This window comes from Neomonachus schauinslandi, chromosome 3 (assembly GCF_002201575.2).
Source record: "Neomonachus schauinslandi chromosome 3, ASM220157v2, whole genome shotgun sequence".
Taxonomy (NCBI): Eukaryota; Metazoa; Chordata; class Mammalia; order Carnivora; family Phocidae; genus Neomonachus; species Neomonachus schauinslandi.
The window spans coordinates 66,605,017-66,626,435 of NC_058405.1; the positions used below are offsets into that span (position 1 = coordinate 66,605,017).

The 21,419-nt window shown below is 33.3% G+C and overlaps 1 protein-coding gene across 1 annotated transcript in view; it reads right to left on the minus strand.

Annotated features, from left to right (window-relative positions):
- Positions 1 to 21,419, minus strand: part of NBEA (neurobeachin) — a 748,838-nt gene that overhangs the window by 388,402 nt on the left and 339,017 nt on the right. Inside the window, 1 exon segment of the mRNA XM_044913201.1 lies at positions 16,961 to 17,022. Coding sequence (XP_044769136.1) covers positions 16,961 to 17,022 — 62 coding nt within the window.

The following is a 21,419-nucleotide window of genomic DNA, read 5'->3' on the forward strand; positions in this document are numbered from 1 at the left end:
CTCAGGGGCTTAAACAACAAAGATGTATTTCTGCTAATGCTCCATGTCCATTGCAGGTGTTCCCCTCTACATCATCAGCCTCACTCTGGGAGCCAGACCGACAACGCAGCCATTGTCTGGAACACTGCTGGCAGCCAAGGTGGAGATAGTTAATTTTATCAGATTACAGAGAGTAAAAAATTTTGAATGAAAACTTATCATTGCCATGTATATATTTTTGACATCAGAGTTGTTTTTGTGAATAAGCAGGCAATATAATTCCCGAGTTTGTTTGATGACACTGTAATGCTACTGACAGGCTTTGTTGAGTTCAACTTCTTCCTCAGAAAGGCTGAGAGTTGCTCTTTTCTCAAAATTCTTACCTAAACCAGAGCTCACATAATAGGCTCTATCTTGCTCTTCTGTCACTTCTGATTATCCTGCTTTTCTTTCCTCAGACGTAAGTAGATATCAGATAGTTATGTGACACAGAATTTTAAAACAACATAAACTGAGATACCAAATTTCCAATATGGGGTTCAACACTAGCTAGCTTAAAAGTATTTTTCTGTATGTCTCTAAACCCCAATTTGCTCTTTATATGTTTTATGTACACATTATACGATTAGATCTTAGGTACTGCATCTTTGAAGGAGGAGCCACATTTTATTCATCTATAGTAACTAAAGGGCCAGAAGAAATAAATGATCTAATTTCTACAATGACTATACTACAGCATTAAGGCAACAAGAGGTCAATTCTATTAGTTTAGTGACATTGGATGGAAAACAAAGAAAAAAAAAACCTATGAATAAAATTTAAGAAATACTATATTCCCTATTATCTTTTTTCTAAGGTCTATTAGTTGTTTGTTAGCCAAATTTGAGTATTTTCTTCCCTACCGTAGAAGACTACTGGGTTATACATTAACATGTTATGGATGGGAATAAAGAGTAATTCTGCAGGCTTTGACCTAAGTAAGGGTCAAAGTGGATTCCACCCAATGTTAAAAGAGTATAATTCAAGTTCTAAAGGCTTTCAAAATTCCTCAATAACTATAACAACCAATTTACATAATTTCCATTTATCAAGTCAATTTCTGTTAACCACATTAACTAATATTAACAATTTGTGAGGTCACAAAAATGTTGCCAACTGTCTTTCTTTAAGAAGGTTTAAGGTTTTCAATTTTCAGATTGTGGTAGGAGATATAAAAATCCGAGGCAGGAGATAAACTAAGTCCCAGGATATACACAGTAATCTCTCTGGCATCTGAGGGGAAAAAAAAAGTCAAGTAATTTAATTCAAAATTATGAGTAATATAGGAATAATATGAATATGAATTCTAAAACAGAAGAACATATAATGTTTGTGCTTACAGTGGGTTGCATGGGTACAGTTATGTCACCCTTTCCACTCCTCCCAACTATGCTGCATCCCAAGGGGCTGCTTCAGTAGAAGAGTTGGAGAAGTAATGACCTAAGCCATACAAATAGTACTAAAACTAGAAATCTTAAACATGTTTGCATCAGTGGTTGTCTGGGATTTAGCATGAGACTTCAGTCTCTCCTGGTTTTGGTGAATTTTAAACAAACAGATTTCATAAGGCAATGAGGAAAACACAGAATTTTTTCTTTCAACCACTTAAAAAGAAAACTAAATGAGAGAGAGAAAAGAGGATAACAAATATTCCTCACAAGATGAAGTGTATTTTCCCTCTCAGAAAATGTCAGGATTGAATGTATTTTTAAAGCCTATTTAATAATTTCTGAATGACAGTTGTAAAAGCACAAATAATTATTCGGACAACTTCATTTTAAAATCCCAAACTCAGTAAAATATGGTACCCAGTACTGAATAGTAAACAAAAACATAGAAGTGCAAAGAAAAAACTGGAATGTGAAGGAAAAAGTATCCTATAGGAAAAGTATAACTTGTAACAATAGTTTATGTTGGCAAAACAATAAACCTTTTTTTTAAGGTTTCATTTATTTGAGAGAGAGAGAGAGAGAGCACAAGCAGGGAGTGGGGTGAGGGGTAGAGGGAGAGGGAGAAGCAGGTTCCCCACTGATCAGGAAGCCTGGCACAGGACCTTGATCCCAGGACCCTGGGATCATGACCTGAGCTGAAGGCAGAAGCTTAACCAACTGAACCATCCAGGTGCCCTGACAAAGCAATAAATCTTAAAGTGTGTAAAAATAAATGATTATTTTAAAACTTTGGAAATGCGAAATGGGATCAATCCTAGATCATTATTTTCTTAATGATTAATACTTTCATTAATCAGAAAATATTCCATCTGAAATATAATTACTTATATTTTGTAGTGACTTACACATATGTCTCCCCACTAGATCATAAATTTGTTAATGAAAGGAAGTATCTTGTTTTTTTTTTTTAAGATTTTATTTATTTATTTGTCAGAGAGAGAGAGAGAGAGCATGCACAGGCAGAGGGAAAGCAGGGTCCCTGCTGAGCAAGGAGCCCCATGCGGGACTTGATCCCAGGACACTGGGGTCATGACCTGAGCTGAAGGCAGTCGCTTAGCCAACTGAGCCACCCAGCCGTCCCAGGAAGAATCTTGTTTTATTTAACTGTGCATACCTACTAAGTAGCAAGTGTCTGGCATACTGTACAAACTCAATGTATTTTTATTGTGGAACTGAATTTAATCCTCCCAAATCAAGGGTATCACTTAAATCTATGGTTCTCAATCTGGCTGAACAAAAGAATCAACAGGGTAGTTGTTAAAAAGTACCAATCATAACAGAATAATCTCTAAGGATAGGGCCCAGGCATTGGTATTCTAAAGGTTTCCAAATTATTTTGATGTAAAGTCAGTGTTGACAACCACTGACCTAAGTCATCTCCTTCTTCGAACAAGACTGCACACGTAAAAACCTCAAAGTGCTTAACTTGCAAGCAGAGAGTAATTTAATCATGAGGTGATGTATATATTTTCCTTCAAGTTGTTCAATTATTTAAATTTCCTTTTACTCGTCTGTAAAATAGTATATTATTGCATCACAATTACATCATAATTTACACCATAATCATTGAAGTATCCACATCTCTAAAATAACACCATTACAAAGGTCCTTTTCAACTGACATGGCATTTCATTCCCATAAATGGTATTTTTGTAAGACTGAAAGTGTTAACTTAGAGTGACTGTGTAAAAAAATGTGAGTAACGAATGAGGCTAGGCAATGATCATATACCTTTATGTTGATGCACATTTGATTTTGCATTTCAAAAAGTGGATTTTGTTAAAGATTTAATTTATTGAGAGAGAGAGAGAAATTGAGAGAGAGAGGACGAGGGATAGAGAATCCCAAGCAGACTCCACGCTGAGCAAGAAGCTTGATGAGGGGCTCAATCTCATGGCCCTGAGATCATGACCTGAGCCAAAACCAAGAGTTGGACACTTAACTGTCTCAGCCACCCAGACACCCCAAAAAGTGTTTCTTAAATGTACATTACTATGTAACTGAGTCTATGAGTTTCCAAAGAATAATTAGGTAAAATATTGAAAGAACGACAAGAAAAGTACTTAGCATAGAAAGGAACTAAGTGTTGTGGTTGCGGACATATAAACTACGTTGAGAGTTGATAAATGGGATATAGCTGGACAGGGAAGATACTTTAATCACTGTCTTAGCTTTCTAACAATTCTCTCTGACATGTAGACTTAGAGAAATTACTTAAAACAAGGGAAATGGATACATGAGAATGTACAAAAGGGATAATAACTTACTGTCACGAAGACAATCTTTTGGCAATGACAGGAAAAAAAGTGTACTTTAAAATTGTGTCTACAAATCATTCCAGAAAGTCTTCTGCCATTTAAGAAAACACACACACCCATACACACACGCACACACACATGCACTCATTCAACTACTGAAAAAAAAGAACATCCATAAGAAAAGGTGTAAATTAAAAGTAGGCATCAAATTTTTGTCTTCATGGGAAACATACTAAACTGGGTTTGAATACCTGCAGAGATCTGCCAAGTCTTTAGACAGTTTTGTCGTAATTTTTTAACTCTTCTGTTTGGATGCATAAAATTTCCTCAAGATGAAGGACTTTTTCAGAGAATTGGATATCAAGTTAAGGATCCTTTAAAACTAAACACTTTGAAGACAAATAGGTTCCAGAAGGATGACAATGAAATCCCTATGTTCTCTTCAATAATCACTTCATGGTAGTTAGATGACCTAGTAGAAATCTCAGACACAGGACATAATTTTTTTTTCCCATCTATTTCAGCTCAATGCATATTCTCATTCCCTATGGCTTTGTATACAATTAGGTAAACCAACTTAATGTCCTTAGAGACTCAATCCATCTCAAAATCTTTGAAAATATAGAAAATATTTCAACGTAAAAAAGGGAGGTTAAATTGAGATCTTGTCTTCAGGAACTCCAGAACTGATTTTTTACTTTCTATATCCTTAATGTCTACTTATCATTAAAAGTTGGCAGGTGCCTCAGTCTTTACTCAGTTGGTTAAGCGACTGCCTTCGGCTCAGGTCATGATCCTGGAGTCCCGGGATCGAGTCCTGCATCGGGCTCCCTGCTCGGCAGGGAGTCTGCTTCTCCCTCTGACCCTCCCCACTCTCATGTGCTCTCTCTCATTCTCTCTCTCTCAAATAAATAAGATCTTTAAAATAAAATAAAATGAAATAAAAGTTGGCAGGTGCCTCAAAAATTTTTCTAGTGAATGTTCATTATAACTGGCATGCTTATTAATTCTCTGCAGTAAGTTAAGAGAAATTAATAATGACTGAAGTAAAAATATACTATATATAGAGAAAACCAGATATAAGTCATGGTTTCAACATATACAAAAATAAACTAATGAAAATAAACATGCAAGTATTCAGTGTATCATTTGTTTTCATTTTCATTGCTTATTTTTGTGAACATCTTATTAAAGCATTATAGGTAAAATTGGATATAAGAAATGAATAATCAATCTTAAAGAGATTATTGATATGAATGTCAACCACAGAAAAACCATTAGGTAATATGGAAATACATCTAGTTGGTTACTAAAAGTTGGTGTATCATATAAAGAGGTTTCCCCGGATCCTAACAGATCACTAAATTATGTAAATTATGTAAATACATTTAACACAACTTTTTATTACAAATATTCTTATCTCATAAATACAAATATCTATGTTACCACTTATGAACAGAAGAAACTTTCAAATATATACAAATATATTTATTACAAATATTCTTACACACATATAAGAATATTTGTATATTCTTATATACATGTATATATATGTATATATATACACACATATACTTGTATTTGTATTTCTAATGAAAAATAATCTAGGTTGTTTTACAAGATATTTTTTAAACAGTTTTTTCTATAACTGTGAATATATACAATAAACAAACTGAGGGGGGCGCCTGGGTGGCTCAGTCGTTAAGCATCTGCCTTCGGCTCAGGTCATGATCTCAGGGTCCTGGGATCGAGCCCCACATCGGGCTCCCTGCTCCGCGGGAAGCCTGCTTCTCCCTCTCCCACTCCCCCTGCTTGTGTTCCCTCTCTTGCTGTGTCTCTCTCTGTCAAATAAATAAATAAAATCTTTAAAAAAAAAAACAAAAAAAACAAACTGAGGATACTTCTTCCTTGGTAAGAAAACATCTGCTACTGGAAATGATCAGAAAAACATCAAGAAATGAAACCTTTATTAAATATAAAAATAGAGGAAATATTTCATATTTTCTTTTTAGGTAGGAAAACAGTAAAAGCTAGGATAGGATTTTTTTTAACTTTTTTTTTTTTGAAGGTTTCATTTATTTGACAGGGAGAGCGAGAGCACAAGCAGGCGGAGCTGCAGAGGGAGAGGGAGAAGCAGGATCCCTGAGCAGGGAGCCCAATGCGGGGCTCCATTCCAGGACCCTGGGATCATGACCTGAGCTGAAGGCAGATGCTTAACCAACTGAGCCATCCAGGTACCCTGAGAATAGGATTTTTTTTTTTTAAAGATTTTATTTATTTATTTGAGAGAGAGAATGAAAGAGAGCACAAGAGGGGGGGAGGGTCAGAGGGAGAAGCGGACTCCCCGCTGAGCAGGGAGCCCGATGCGGGACTCGATCCTGGGACTCCAGGATCATGACCTGAGCCGAAGGCAGTCGCTTAACCAACTGAGCCACCCAGGCGCCCCGAGAATAGGATTTTTTAAAATAAACTTTCAGATTTGTGCCTTTTTAATTAAAAAAATAAAAATTTAAATTAAAAACTAAAAACAAATATGCAACATTTAAAATATTAGGGTTTATCACATTCAAATATGCAGTTTAAGATTTAATGCTAATGTGGTTTTGAAGAACTTCAGTTTGATAGAACAGTAACTTTTAAAACTTGACAATAAAACAAAATCCTATACTGTCTGTAATCAATGAATGAACAAGGACTGTCTTTTTCTAATTTCCATGAATTACAATGAAAAAGGTATTTACTTTTGTTCAACAAAATTCATTTCTTGGGAGCTTACCGTATGTCTGAGTCATGACTGAGGTACTACTATTTTATCTTAAGTTGCACGGTACGGTTAATATCACTTTTTTGATGATCTTTGTCATATTTTTCTAGAGCTAAGAGTTAGTGTATCAGTAGATTAATTCTCAAAACATTATAAATTCAGAAAAGTATATGGTAAAATATAAAGGAAATTATACCATTAGCATAAGAGCTCCAGACTGTATTCAACTATGGCATAAAAGTGCTGGGTATTATCAAGCTACTATGCAAATACAGCTTCGCAAACACTGTTCATATATAACCTAATGATACAATAGACATTTGATAATTCTCAAGATGTACACCCTAAGGCCTTTGTACTTACTCATGTTTTGAGACTACCACCTAGACTTATACTATATCCCACAACAAAAGATCATTATAAAAACTGCCTTATTTTCAAGAATAAAAAGAAAACAACCATGCTGCTTTGAGCTGTTGATGCTTTGTTGCTGCTTAGGCTAATTCACTGCCACATGCTGAATTTGTAGCACACATGATTTCAATTCATGCCTTGGTAAAATAATAAATCACACTATTCCAGTTATCTATGTTACCACTTATGAACAGAAGAAACTTTCAGTGTTAAATCCTGAATGCTAAGACCTTGGTGTGCTTCGTTGGCATAAAGCAGAATTATGTACAGTTATATTAAATATTTTATATTTATTCATGAATAATCATGTAGCAATAGGTGTATAAGCCAGTATAAGAATGTTAGTGTTGTAGAGACTTAGATCTCATCATTTTTAGCCCACTGCAAGAATCTTTGACACACAATTAATTAGCTGATTTTTGCTTGGACACCTACAATATTCTGGGATCCTGGAACAGCTTGTTCTACTTTGGGACTATATTAATATTAAACAAAGAAAAGCACAGATATTCATATATGAAAGGGAGAGCTGTGGTGACCAAGATAGCAACTATTACTCACATGTGGCTATTACAAGTACTTGAAATGCAGCTAGTAGGAACTGATATGGGTTCTAAATATAAAGTATATACCTGATTAATTATAAATAATTAATAAACTTGTATGGTGTTTGGACTTCTGGACAATGACTTGTAAAGTTGATTCCCTCAAGTAACTGTTACTTGTGAGTAAAATTTTGCTTGTCATTATAATTAACATAGGCTAGTAACAAGGTCATCAAACCAATTTAAAATAATAAAAGAGTCCACAAGTGTGTGTATTTGTCTTCACACATATCTATCCAAATTGAAAGACTTAGTATAAAAAACAGGCATATAAAATCTCAATTATTTTTATATTGATCACATGTTGAAGTGATACTTAGGTTAAATAAAATATATTATTAAAATTAATTTCACCTGTTTCTTTTTTACCTTTTTAAATGTGGTAATTAGAAAATTCCAAATTGTACATGAGTGAACATTTCATTTTTTCAGACAATGCTGCTCTAGAGTACCAACTGGGGAAGCAATTTGTAAACAATTGCTGTTATAAGAACAATTTCTGCTTATACTAATAATAAAAGAAATAACTTTCCATTTATATGTAGAAATGTAGTTTGAAAGAATATTCATTCAATGATTAATTGTTATCACTCCTGGGTAATGAAAATATGAGGTAAGGGCAAATTTTATTTAACCTTCTACTATTCTAAAGTTGTTTTTCTTTTAATGTACAGGAACTACTCTTGAATTAGATATCATCTTGGGCATATACGTTTAAACGATTTTCAACAAGGGTACCAAGACCATTCAATGGAAAGAGAATGGTCTCTTCAACAAATGGTGCTGGGAAAACTGGATATCCACATCCAAAAGAATGAATTTATATCCTTCCTCACATCATATATAAAAAGCAACTCAAAATGGATAAAAAACCTAAATTTAGGAACTAAAACTATTAGAAGAAAATACAGTGGAAAATCTGCATGACCTCGGATTTGGCCATGGGTTCAAAAATATGATACCAAAAGTATAAGCAACAATAACAACAAAAATAAACAAAGTGGACATCACTGAAATATAAAATTTTGTGATTAACATGATAAACAAATAAAAAAACCCAAAAGTATAACAATAACAACAAAAATAAACAAACTGGACATCACTGAAATATAAAATTGTGTGTGTCAGAAATCACTATCAAGAGAATGAAAATAACCTACAGAATAGGAGAAAATATTTGCAAATCATATACTTGATAAGGATTTTATATCCAGAATAAAAAAACACATAAAACTCAACAATAAAAAACTCAATTAGAAAATGGAAAAGGATGTGAATAGACATTTCTCCAAAGAGGATACACAATTCACCAATAGATGCATGCAAAGATGCTCAACATCATTAGTCACTAGGGAAATGAAAATCAAAACCACAATGAAATACCACTTCCCACTCACTAGGATGACCATAATTAAAAGAAGAATAACATATTAAAACAACAACAACAAAAAAAGAGAAAATAACAAGGGTTGGAGTGGATATGGGGATATTGGAACCCTTGTACATTCCAATGTAAAATATGCAGCCATCACGGAAAACTGGAAGTTTCTCAAAATGCTAAATAGAATTATCACATACCTCAGCAATTCTACTCCTAGGTATATGCTTAAAAGAACTGAAAATAGGAACTCAAATAGATACTTGTAGACCAATGCTAATATAGCAGCATTATTCACAACAGTAAGAAAGGGTAAACAACCCATGTGTGCATCAAAAGTTTAACGGATAGGGCGCCTGGGTGGCTCAGTCGTTAAGCGTCTGCCTTCGGCTCAGGTCATGATCTCAGGGTCCTGGGATCGAGTCCCGCATCGGGCTCCCTGCTCCTTGGGAGCCTGCTTCTCCCTCTGCCTCTCTCTCTCTCTCTCTCTGTCTCTAATGAATAAATAAATAAAATCTTTAAAAAAAAAAGTTTAACGGATAAACAAAATGTGGGTACTGTACATAGAACGGAACATCACTCAACCATCAAAAAATGAAGTTCTGATACATGTTATAATATGGATGAACCCCGAAAACATTACGCTGAGTGAAATAAACTAGACGCAAAAGACAAATATAATTCCACTACAAAATATTGAGAATAGGCAAATCAATGAGATAAAAAGTAGATTAGAGGTACCAGAGTCTGGGGGCAAGAGATATGGGGGAATTACTGCATAGTGGGTACAGAGTTTTTGTTTGGGGTGTTGAAAATTCTTGGAAATAAATAATGGTAATGGCTATACAGCACTGTTAATATAGTTAATGCCACTGAAATGCACACTTAAAAATGGTTGAAAAGCACACTTTATGTTATATATGTTTTACCACAATATAAGTATGAAAAGCAAATCATCCTGGGGACTGTGTTTTCTCTTTAGTCACGTATTAGCTTAATAAGTAATAATAAATATATATACTATGTGTTGGACAGTTCGCTAGGTGTGGATGGCATAATGGTGAATGGAAAAATGAAATGAACTTTGTTATGGTTTAAATTTGTAGTGTAACTGAAATGGATAACATCCATAAAGCAACCTTGGAAGACTTGAAGGCTCTGCATCATCCTTAGGAAGTCTTTCCTTTTTTTTTTTTTTAAAGATTTTATTTATTTATTTGACAGAGCGAGAGAGCACAAGCAGGGGGAGCAGTAGAAGGAGAGGGAGAAGCAGGCTCCCAGCTGAGCAAGGAGCCCGATGCAGGACTCGATCCCAGGACCCTGAGATCATGACCTGAGCCGAAGGCAGACGCTTAACGACTGAGCCACCCAGGCGCCCAGGAAGTCTTTCCTTTTGAATAGTTTGAAACATATATTCTGTAATTTAAAATACTCTCCACAAATATTAAATAAATTTACTGATGACACTATAAGTAACTAATTTTCTCCACTGGCTGAATGGAATGCTTCCAAAAGAGAGGAAATACTGGACATGATGCTTATCCTAAAGGGAATTCCAATTAAATGGATAAAGACAATCATGCCTGTGTCACATGTAAGAGCATCCCATTAAAACATGTAAACAGGTACCTATATTTACTATATAAATATATGTACTTCAAGTGCTAAGGGGAATGATGGAGTGATTAGAATGACATAATCATAAATGAAAAAAGCTTTATGAAAGAAAAGAGTTTGGAAATAATTGAGAAGATATGAGGTAATAATAAAAATTCTGTATTTTGATAATGGTAGTGGTTACATCAATATAAGGAATGAAATTGCTTTGCTCTATATACTCACACAAAAGAATGCATGTAACAGTGAAATAGTAAAATAATGCTGTGACACATGGAATTCTATGTACTATTTTTTCAACTTACTGTGAGTCTACACTTATTTAAACAATGGAAGAAAAAGAGGACACCAAAAATTACTAATCACATAATAGCTTTAAAAATAAAGTATGTTGAAATATACACAGGATGAAAGTAAAAAAACAGAACAAAACAAAAACACCACCAAAAAGCAAGAGAATGTATAATAGTGGTAGGGCTGTGAAATGCATACACATTGTTTTTGTTATTTTTCAAAGCTGTGGTAATATGCCTGAAGAATTTATATAATGTAAACATAGAAAAATAGACATGGTGGAAAACAAACATGCCAAAATAGAAAGAAAGCAAAGGGGTGGATATTGTGGCAAAGTATGGTAAGGGGTTTTGGGTCAGGGAGGTGGTCTCCCAGTGACCCAGGGAAATGGGTTTACCTCAGAATATGCTACATTCTTTCTCCTCTCCTATGAAAATTATAGCTCTTAAGGATTATTCTACAGGTGGCCAAGGCTTACTGATTTCTTTTTGTCTTGATTTTAGTAAAATTATAAGAATTCAGACATGAGAAAAGGACTATTGTTTCTCATATTTTACCATTTACATACAGATAAGCTCAGAACTTCCTGTTCATCATCATTTTTCTTCTGTTTACAATTTGGGTTGGATATGAATTAATTAATATACAAGGATGAAAGTGTTATATCATGTTTGAGTATCACATATAGTATAGGTAGCTTAGAAAATAAATATTCTGTAATATAAAAGTGATTGACTCAAAATTTATTATACTTCCTAACTTCTCTAGGAGTTGAAATAAATCAATAATGAAAGACCACATGGAAATAATCAAAAGTAATTTGCATTGTATGTTCTTAAAATCGTTGATTAAATTTTCACTGAGGGATGCCATAAATAGTTGGGTAAACAACAGATAGTTGAGTCTGCCCTCCTGTTGCAATTGTGCGTAGGCACTCTCCCCAAGATATATACAATGGAAATTGTCTGATTATTTCATACTTATATGGTCTTTCTTTTTCCTTCAAAATGTCTATATTTTTACTATATATTTTCTCCATATTTTCTAATAATTTTATTATAACCCAAGTTGACAGTAATCTTTATGCATCACTATATTTTCAATTTCCTACTAAACTTCTATTTATATTTAAAACATATTACAACCTTTATGGTAAGAAAGATGATATATTCATAACAATTCCAAAAAACTTTAAATGCCTAATGTGCCCCTTTAACTTTGAGATGACATTATACCAGAGATAGAAGTTGGGGTCAGGCATTGTCCAGAGAAAAAGGCAGGGATTTATTAGATATTTAGGAATGAAACAGTGCCTTTATTCCTTCTAAAAACAGAGGCAGAACTTGTGAAAGCAAACACCAGGAACTAACCAATGCTAATCACAAGTTAGAAATTTCTTATCGACCTGAATTCTATGCTATTAACATACTACAATATTTTACATTAAAAAATACCCCTAAGGAAATATTGTTTCATATACTGCCTGGAAATGAGTTAACTTCCCACATCACAAATTAAACTCAAATAAATATATTGCATGGTTACTTAATTTCTGGTGTGCTTTAAATGAGTCTAGACACTACTCTACCTATGTCACAGGTTTGTTTCTCGCCAGACCTTTGCTCAGTTTCCCCAGCCTGAATCTTCTTCCTTGCTGACGCTGTGTAGAAAGTCCATTAACTTGCAATGGGTCCATCTTTCGTCTATCTCAATAAAGCTTCCCACAAAAGTCTTATTGTTGCAATAAGACTTTTTTTTGATACATATGTAGTATTTGATTTTTTGATACATATGTAGTATTTGATTATATTTAACTTAAAATATCATGTCACAATTTTTTTTTTGTCATTGATTTCAAATTCAGCTAAGTAACAGGAAAGTTTCACAGATAACACCAGACTCCTTTTAGAAATGGAAGAACGTTATCAATAAAACTTCAGTAACCATCGCAATGCTAATATAAAAGAGCAGTCACTAAATAAATGTGACATAATTTCATCAGATAACTAGGATTTCATATTTCCAAAGATGCTTTTAAAAAATCTAGTCCATCTCTAGTTGTCTTATACTTATAATCTCACTATACACATCCAAATTTTTTTCAATACTGGGTACTCATGAATGAGTATGCTTTACTAGGTCTCCATATTCATCTCAGCTATGCTTTTTTTTTTTTTTTTTTTACCTTCCTCTTTGGTTTATTATAGTTAGAAGAAAAATATGTCTTTTTCCTTTGTACCATCTGAATAAACTGTATCAAATTGGAGAAAAAATGAAAAATTTAAAAGTTCAAAGGCCAAATCATTTGAAAAAGGAAGACTGTTCTTCAGTTGTGGTTCTTTTGTAAGTGCTGTGTTTAGAAGTCCTGGGTCAGAGCCCTGATTACATCAGTGAAGTCAATAAAGTCCTTTTTACTTAAGTATATGAAGTATTTAGAAAAAAAAATAAAGGGAAACAAAACCACAAAATAATTCATGTTAGTAACTTCATACACAAATCCTAAAGACACTTGGAAGGCTGACTTCTATTTTATGTTACTTATACATTTTGGGGTTTCCAATGAGAATAAAAATGATTTATTAAGCATACATTTTGCTTAATCAGTACTTCAATTCAGAAAGTACTTGAATATTGAGAGACATTACTTTTTACATAAAGTTTCTCAATTTATAAAACATTTTCTATTGACAGATAAGGCACAGAAAAATCCAAGTGACATCTGCTAAGCTTTACTTAGGAAAACTTAAAGAAATCCTACAGGATAACATCACTCAATTTTTCCTGGAGTATCTCTGATGGAGACTTCCTAAAAAAAAAAATCTGGAAATAATTAGAAACTATTATAGTACCTAAAAAAGTTTACTTGAAAACTAAACCTGCTATTCATCAAAGAACATAATACACTCAGAATAATGTAATGGAAAAATAAGGTACACATATAGAATAACATAAAGCACCTCAACCAAATCTGATTGCAAAACATAAAAAAAGAAAAAAAAGGTTGACAGAAGAAAGTATCAGACCTGTGATACTCTGAAGAACTCTGTAGGAGACACTGCACTTAACTGATTAAGCAATGATTTTGTTAAAACAGTATATATTAATTATTTTACTAATTTTAATTTATTTCTGTTCATTTTACTTCCAAATGATAAGAAACCATTTTTTTAAAAAAGATACTAAGTACAAGTTTAATACAAATTTAAAGGGAAGAAGAATTAATAGTTAATTCTTAAAATTTACTCTTGTGTCATAAGATCTGCATGGAGAAGAAAAGTATCCAAAATACAGTAAAAAATATTTTGGGTATTTCTGGAGCAATAAATGCGATATAATGATAATGCTAATCGCTTCTTAAAACTTAAAATATGTTCTCTACAGAGACCTGAAATTCCACTGGGGGGTAGACTGGATGGCATGTCCCTTGGAGTTTAAAAGACTGTCCATATGAACTGAATTATCCTTGACAAGTACCTTCAGACACTTGTAATATGATCTCATGTAAATTTAGACCATATTTTGCACACAAACCAGTGGCAATAGTAAGTTTATTCAGGAGCTCAGATAAGAAGGAAAGAAAAACTGATATCCTTAATAATAGTCATTAACATGAAATTTCCGAAATGAAAAGCATAAAAATAAAAGCATCTAATGTATTGTAGCAAATGAAAGAAAAACAAATATTAAGAGAAATGTTGCATTTTTTTTCCTTTTTCAACCCCTAGCTACCTAGTCTCCCCAAACAAAATTTCATCCTTCAATAGTTTAAATTTGGAAAAAGAAAAACACATTTTAAGCAAATAAAGAAACTGGAAAATTCCATTTACATTGGAATTCTAATAACATAATATAATCAAAATATTATAATAAATCATAACAACACAGAGCTATAAATATTTACAAAAAGCTGACTGTACGATAAAACAAAAGGACAACTCAGAACTCTGTAGCTTTAAGGATTCCTCAGGATTGCCTTGTGCCTTGGCACAGACAGCCCTACAAACTTTGCTAATTCTCCTGGGATCAGCTCCATTGTCCAAGAGATGCATTAAGGCCTGTATAAGAGAACCCAGCTTTGGAGAGTGCTAGGCCAAGCAAGCTCCATAGCATCATTAACTGTATTTATTTTTCTTTATCAGAAGTCTGCTACTGCTACAGTTGTCCTGCTAATGGATGAAAATAGGATATAGATCATCTTGAATTTGAGTGGTAGAGAAAAATGACAGATTATTTTAAGAAATTTTAAAGGCGTGTGTATTTTTTTGTGGGTCCTTAAAACCAAGATTTTATACATCCATGGAATAATTAATGATTGTCAAAGATGGTTTTATAAGCTAATTTCACAGTAGAATAATAAATTCCTCCCACTTGAACTGTATTAAAGAAAGATTATTACTCAGTTATTTCTTTAAAAATATTTTGTGGAAAGCAACACTTCAGTTTAACAAAATAGCAAAACAACTGGAACTATTTTTTACAAACGTACATTTTGTAGTCACTTAAATGAGGTATATTTAATCAATTAACCACTATATAACCACTGTATATTTAAATACACTCTGAATTATTTAAAAAATTCAACTTAAAAATCAAACTGAGAGACATGTTTATAATATTGCTTTGCCGAAACACTGAAAGAAAGTGCACTGCATAGAGTGCTGAAATTTCTCACTCTTCCTTTCAATCAATATCTGAGGCAAAGTTTCATCTCTAGGGCCCTTAATGGCAGGAATTCCTGGAGCCAGCAAATGAGTAATGTTAAACCTATGATTAGATGATGAGGCCATAAAAGACACTAGACCCTAATGCTACATTCTTCTTTATTTCTCAGAACTGCAGTAAAACCCTGAGCTAAAGAAGGAATTTTAAGCTACTTTTTTCTCCACAAAAGCACTTTTTTTTTTTTTTTTAATAAATGTGCATCATCAAGAACCTAAAAGGCCTGAACAGATCTCTCAGAATGTCTCTTGAACTCAGGACTCTGGCATTAGGTAACAATTCTCAAACGCCCTGCAGATGAACTCCTGCCAGGGATGCTGTTTTCTTTAACTTCTTTCTTATTAATATTCTTCATATTCTTCCTGGCTGAAAAGGAGGGAATGGACCTAATGGTTTCCCTATGAATATATTCTTGAAGAAAGTAAGCCTGAAGACTGGAAATCAATAGGTAAGTTTTGGTTGTTTTGTGTTTACTAATATTTTAAAGGATCAATTGAAGCCATATTGTTTATTTGGGAGTTGGCTGCGGCTTTGGGCAGACCTCAAGGTCAGTAACTAGAAACAGTTTAGATGTATTTTTCTATTGAGGAAACTAGGAATAAATGTAATAACTACTTATTGTAAACATATATAACCTGTCTTTCTTGTTCTCACATTACAAAATATTTAGTACTTATATGAAAATCAGGATCATTAGGGGACTTGACAGAGCTGGCAAGAAGAAAGACCACTGGGTCCCTAATTTCAGTTATCAGAAAAATGTTATATATATATTTTTAGTTTCTCGTAACTGCTAAAAAGAAAGAATACCCAACAACTACAAATTCTATTTAAATAATCTGATTATTAAAGATAAATAGCATAAGTAGATTTTTAAAATTTACACAGAAATATACAAATTACATTAAAAAAAGAAAGCAACAAGGTATTGTATCAAAGACCACTCACTAATGAGCTATATTTTATACTACGGCTATTGCATGAAAAAGACTTTGTTTTCATTATCTGTAATCTAAAGAAGAAAACATGTAATAATAAATGTCAGAAGTATAAATTCTACTGTACCATTTTTAAAAGGTGGAATGTAAAGAAGGGTATCAAAAGATCTTTAACAGATTTTATATATATATATGTATACACACCTACACATCTATATATATATGTTTTTTGCAAAGAGGGGACAATAGAAGGATAGGAAGGTGGGCAAGAATAAGACAGCTAAAGAGAGCGGAAGAAGGGAGAGGGAGACTGAATCAATATTTACATGGTATGATCATCTACATAAAAATATATCTTAAATTATTTTCTTCATCGACGGGATAAGAAATGGAAGTTTTAAAAATATATAAACATATACATATATATGCATCCTACTGCTAATGACATAAAAAAAAAAAACACCTCATGTAGTTTAATGTAATCCAGTGGAAGAGATTTCCTACCTGAGAACAAAGCAGCATAACAAGCTCAACCACAGATGTGCTAGACTTCATACAAACGAGGCCTGCAACAAAGAAAGGTTGAACAAAATGAAATTACCATGGTAGAAATCATCATTCCAAGTTAATTCATTATGTAATTTTAATTTACAAAAACTTTCTTTAAAATAAAACTCCTAAAATAAAACAAATGGAAACATTCACTAACACATATTTTTTATGGCATTAATTTCAAAATACTCAGATATTCAAGAAGATGTAGAAAACATACTAAAAACTGACTTTATGCTGGGTTATTTATTTGGTCAAGGCATTTCTTATATTTAAATAAGGTGGAAGGTAGTTATCGGAATTGGTGAGCTTGTTAGAGCTACTTTTAATCCAATGACATTTCCTATGTGATTGTCTCCTGGAGTAAGGAGCAATAAAAGGTGAAGATTTTCCTAAATTTTCTTCTAAAAGACAAAATTAAAATAATTTACAAATAAATAACTCCCCATAGGTTGTCAGTTGTTAAATGTTTTTAAAATATTAAAAAATGAATTTCACACACAATTAATATGTTAAGCAATATTTATAAAATCTTCCACTGTTCTGTTTCCAAAGTCTCTGAACAGCCATCAGAAGAGAAAAGAATGAAATGTTATAATTTGTACATAATAATGGCTACTACTCATTGATCACTTACTGTGTGCTAGGCACTGTGCTGAGTGCCTTATATTCATAGTGTCATTTAATTCTTATTTCTACTCCATTACATACTATTATTATACCCATACTACAGATAAGAAAATATTCTTCCTATAAACAGTTTAAACCTTAATTATTCATCAAGACATTTCCCAATTGAAAGGATGACTGCTGAATAACATGTAATAAAAAAGCAAGAAAGCAGATCATGATTGGTAGTTTTTCTTAAAGTGCCAACAATGGAGGAAGATGTGACTAAGGATTAAGAACAATCTTGGGGTGAGAGTATATAATCATGATGCTTACTAACGTAAAAAAGAGTTTTAAATTTTTTCACTTTTTAAAAAAATTAATGTTTGCTTTTTTTTTTCAATGAGGACAAAAGTAATCAGTAAAAGCACTGGATAGCAAGAAATGCCATGGTCTTACATTAGTTGTTGCTAAACGGAAAGGTGAGGTGAAACCAGTTTTTTCTTCTTAAGGTGATTTCAATAAATAGTCTCAAATGCCTTCTAGGCTCTAGCATGTATATTTATTGTAGGTAGTGGATAAATACCCTTTTGTGCCCACCCTGCTAACGACCCTATCCTTATTGTACACATGACAGAAAAAAAGCTGTAAAAAGGCACTAGTATTCCATCTTATCAGATCTTTGGGCAGACAGTTAACTAATGAAATAAGAGGCAGATGTGAAAAGCTCATTTAAGAGACAACTGCTGTAATTGATCAGCAATTCTCATGCTCAGGAGCTAGAGAGTCAAAAAGATTAATGGGACATTTATCACCTGTTGGCTACTCAACTATTTGAAATTCTGACAAAGAAAAACTAAGGAAAAGGCCAAAGGACTATGCATAGCAAAAGAATCATAATTATGATTTGTACTCTATATCAATTTAGATTTTAGACTGCAAGCTGAATAAAGGATGACTATATAAAGAATTACTCACCATATATTTATTCTGTGTATTAGAATTTTTTAAATACATAACAACTTAAAGTAAAAATTAGGAAAAACATGCAATTGCATTAATTTCTCACAGACTGATATTTTAAATGAACTTCTAAAAAACTCCTATGTAACAAGAATGTTCATAATTTTTACAAATTGTACCACACAGAAAATATAAACATGTTCCATCAATGTTTTGTTCAAAGGACATGACAACAATTAACAAGGAGAGCAAAATTGCAATTTTCAAACAGTATGGCCATTGTGATTTCAACTTCATAGATCCACACACTATATTAGTATGTTTTGCCTAATTAGCTTTAAACAGAATGAACTAATGGATTCTCCTTAAAAAGAAAAAAAAATCTAACCTTGACAATGAGAACACAAGCAGGGGCAATTCTGGAAGCCTTATCAACTTCCAAATATTACACAATCACTTTGGTTGGAAGTATTTCTAGGTGTTAACAAAAGTATTATTAAAACGAGTATGCAACTCCAATGCTTTTTATTAGAGATACTAAAAATACAAGCAATGTCTGATGATATTCTATTCTTGCACACTTTCTCAATAAAGAAGTCTCCATAACTGAAGGTTTAAGATGTAGGAATAAACATGGTTTTGTATTAACTTTAATCATTAGCTCAGCTCAAGAAAGCCACATTTATCTAGTGATGCTATAAATACTCAAGCTACATAAGCATAAGGCAAATATTTTATAAGTGCGTATTTCAAACAGGTTGATTTTATCCTTTTTGTATCTGGCAAGAAATTCATAATCAAATCAACTCATTTGGCATCTACTCATATGAGCAAAGTATAGTGTTAGCACTGAGGAATTTATAGTAATGGATAAGACATTATCTACACCTTCCTATGTGCTCCATGTTTTAATTCAAATCTAAGATTATCTAACATTTACCTGGGGCTTTATCATTTACAAATCATTTTTATGTATGCTATCTCATTTGATTTTCTTAATAACTCTTTGAGTTAGTTATTATTACCTCATATGATAGAAAAAATTAAGATTCAGTGACTAGCCCAAGAGGTATCATTCAGTAAGTGGGAGAATTGGAACCCAAATTCAAGTCACCTAACTTGAAAGTTCATTTGATGTTTGCTGCAGAGCTATAAAAATAATTAAATATGAATAGGATGGCAATATGTCTCTATGTGATAGGTCATAATGGTTAATTGCAACTGGGATGGTTTTGAGTTTTCTTGGAGAAGGTAGCATGTGTTGGTCAGACATGGGGAAAAAAAGCACTATCTTTAGCAAAAGCACAGAGGGAGAAGGGAACAAAGGAAAAATCTGAAAGACCTTAATTGTTTGGGAGATGGATGAGTAGAATATAGGCGGTATGTGAAAGCGGGATTGAGGGCTATCAAAATTCAAAGATAAATAAAGATTGAAAGCAGTAAAATTATAAATGTTTTTGAAAGAGGAAGAATTTAGTGCAAGTTATAAAATGGGGGAAATGACGCTAAGCCTTAGTATTCTTATTCCATCATCACTTATCCCACCCTGTCAACTGAGAAGTATCCCCCAAAGGAGCTGTACACATTTGCCTCGCTATCAAAAATCTAGTTAGAAGCATCTGTCAGTTAATAGAATATTTTCTTCAGCATATATACATTCACCAAAATAAATATTCTGACTAGGAATACTAATCCAATACTTTATACCATACAAGTTACCAGTATGAAATTAACACCTGCAGCGAAGACAATAAATATGTGAGCAAAAGGGGGCTTGTATGTAAAGGAGGTATTCAACAGTGAAGAAAACTATCTAGGAAGAGTTTTTGAATATATTATGAACTGCACTGTTGAAAGATAAGGTCAGCTAACTGAGTGGTTAACATACAAGCACTTGAGAAGATTAATTAGATGGACAAATTTGAGGTGGTCCAGATGCAAAAAGCAAAGAATGAATAGAACCAAGTAAACCATCATCCCAAACACTGGCAGTTCTTTTAGGTTCCCCCCCCTACTAGGGGTAAGAAGTCAGTTTTATTTTCACAACGACACTTCCTCACCATAAACAACAAAATAAACCAAACCCCACCAAAACCCACTAAAACGTAAGATGAATATGAAGTTAGAAGTTTGACCTTTGGGACAAAGCTATCTTTCTTAATACAAGGAATACTGCAAGGTACAGTAATGCTGTTTTACTACAGAGCTGTCAGACTCTTCTATCTGTGCGTCTGACTTTATGTATCTGTAGAATTCGATCAAGTTAAAAGCCTTTCACAGCTTTAAAATAGTGTGGGGAAAGTCCATCTCTAGCAGGATGTTCCTCACAGTAGGAGGTAAAGGGTGTGAAGCCTTACAGTGATAAGCAAGGAATAATAGTCCAACCAAGAAATCATACTCCAAGCAAGATATCACATGCATAGGGATGCCAGAGTGGCTCAGTTGGTTAAGTGGCCACCTCTTGGTTTTGGTCAGGTCATGATCCCAGGGTCCTTGGATCTAGCCCAGTTTCCAGCCCCACGCTCAGCAGAGAGTCTGCTTGAGTACTCTCTCCTTTCCTCTGCCCGTCCCCCTGCTCACACACACTCTCTCTCTCAAATAAATAATAAATAAATAAATCTTAAAAAGAAAGTAAATACACCCATAAGTAGGACTCATCTTCTAAGCAGTGTCAGAATTTTCTTTCAGCAAGGGCCCTCTTCCAAGAGAGGAGACTCACAGACATCTATGACTAGGGCAGGGCTCTGAGTACACTCTCATTAAATGCCAATTAAATGAATAAATCTAGAGACCACCATTCACTGAGTAACTTCTGTAGGTGATAGAGGGAAAAAAATAA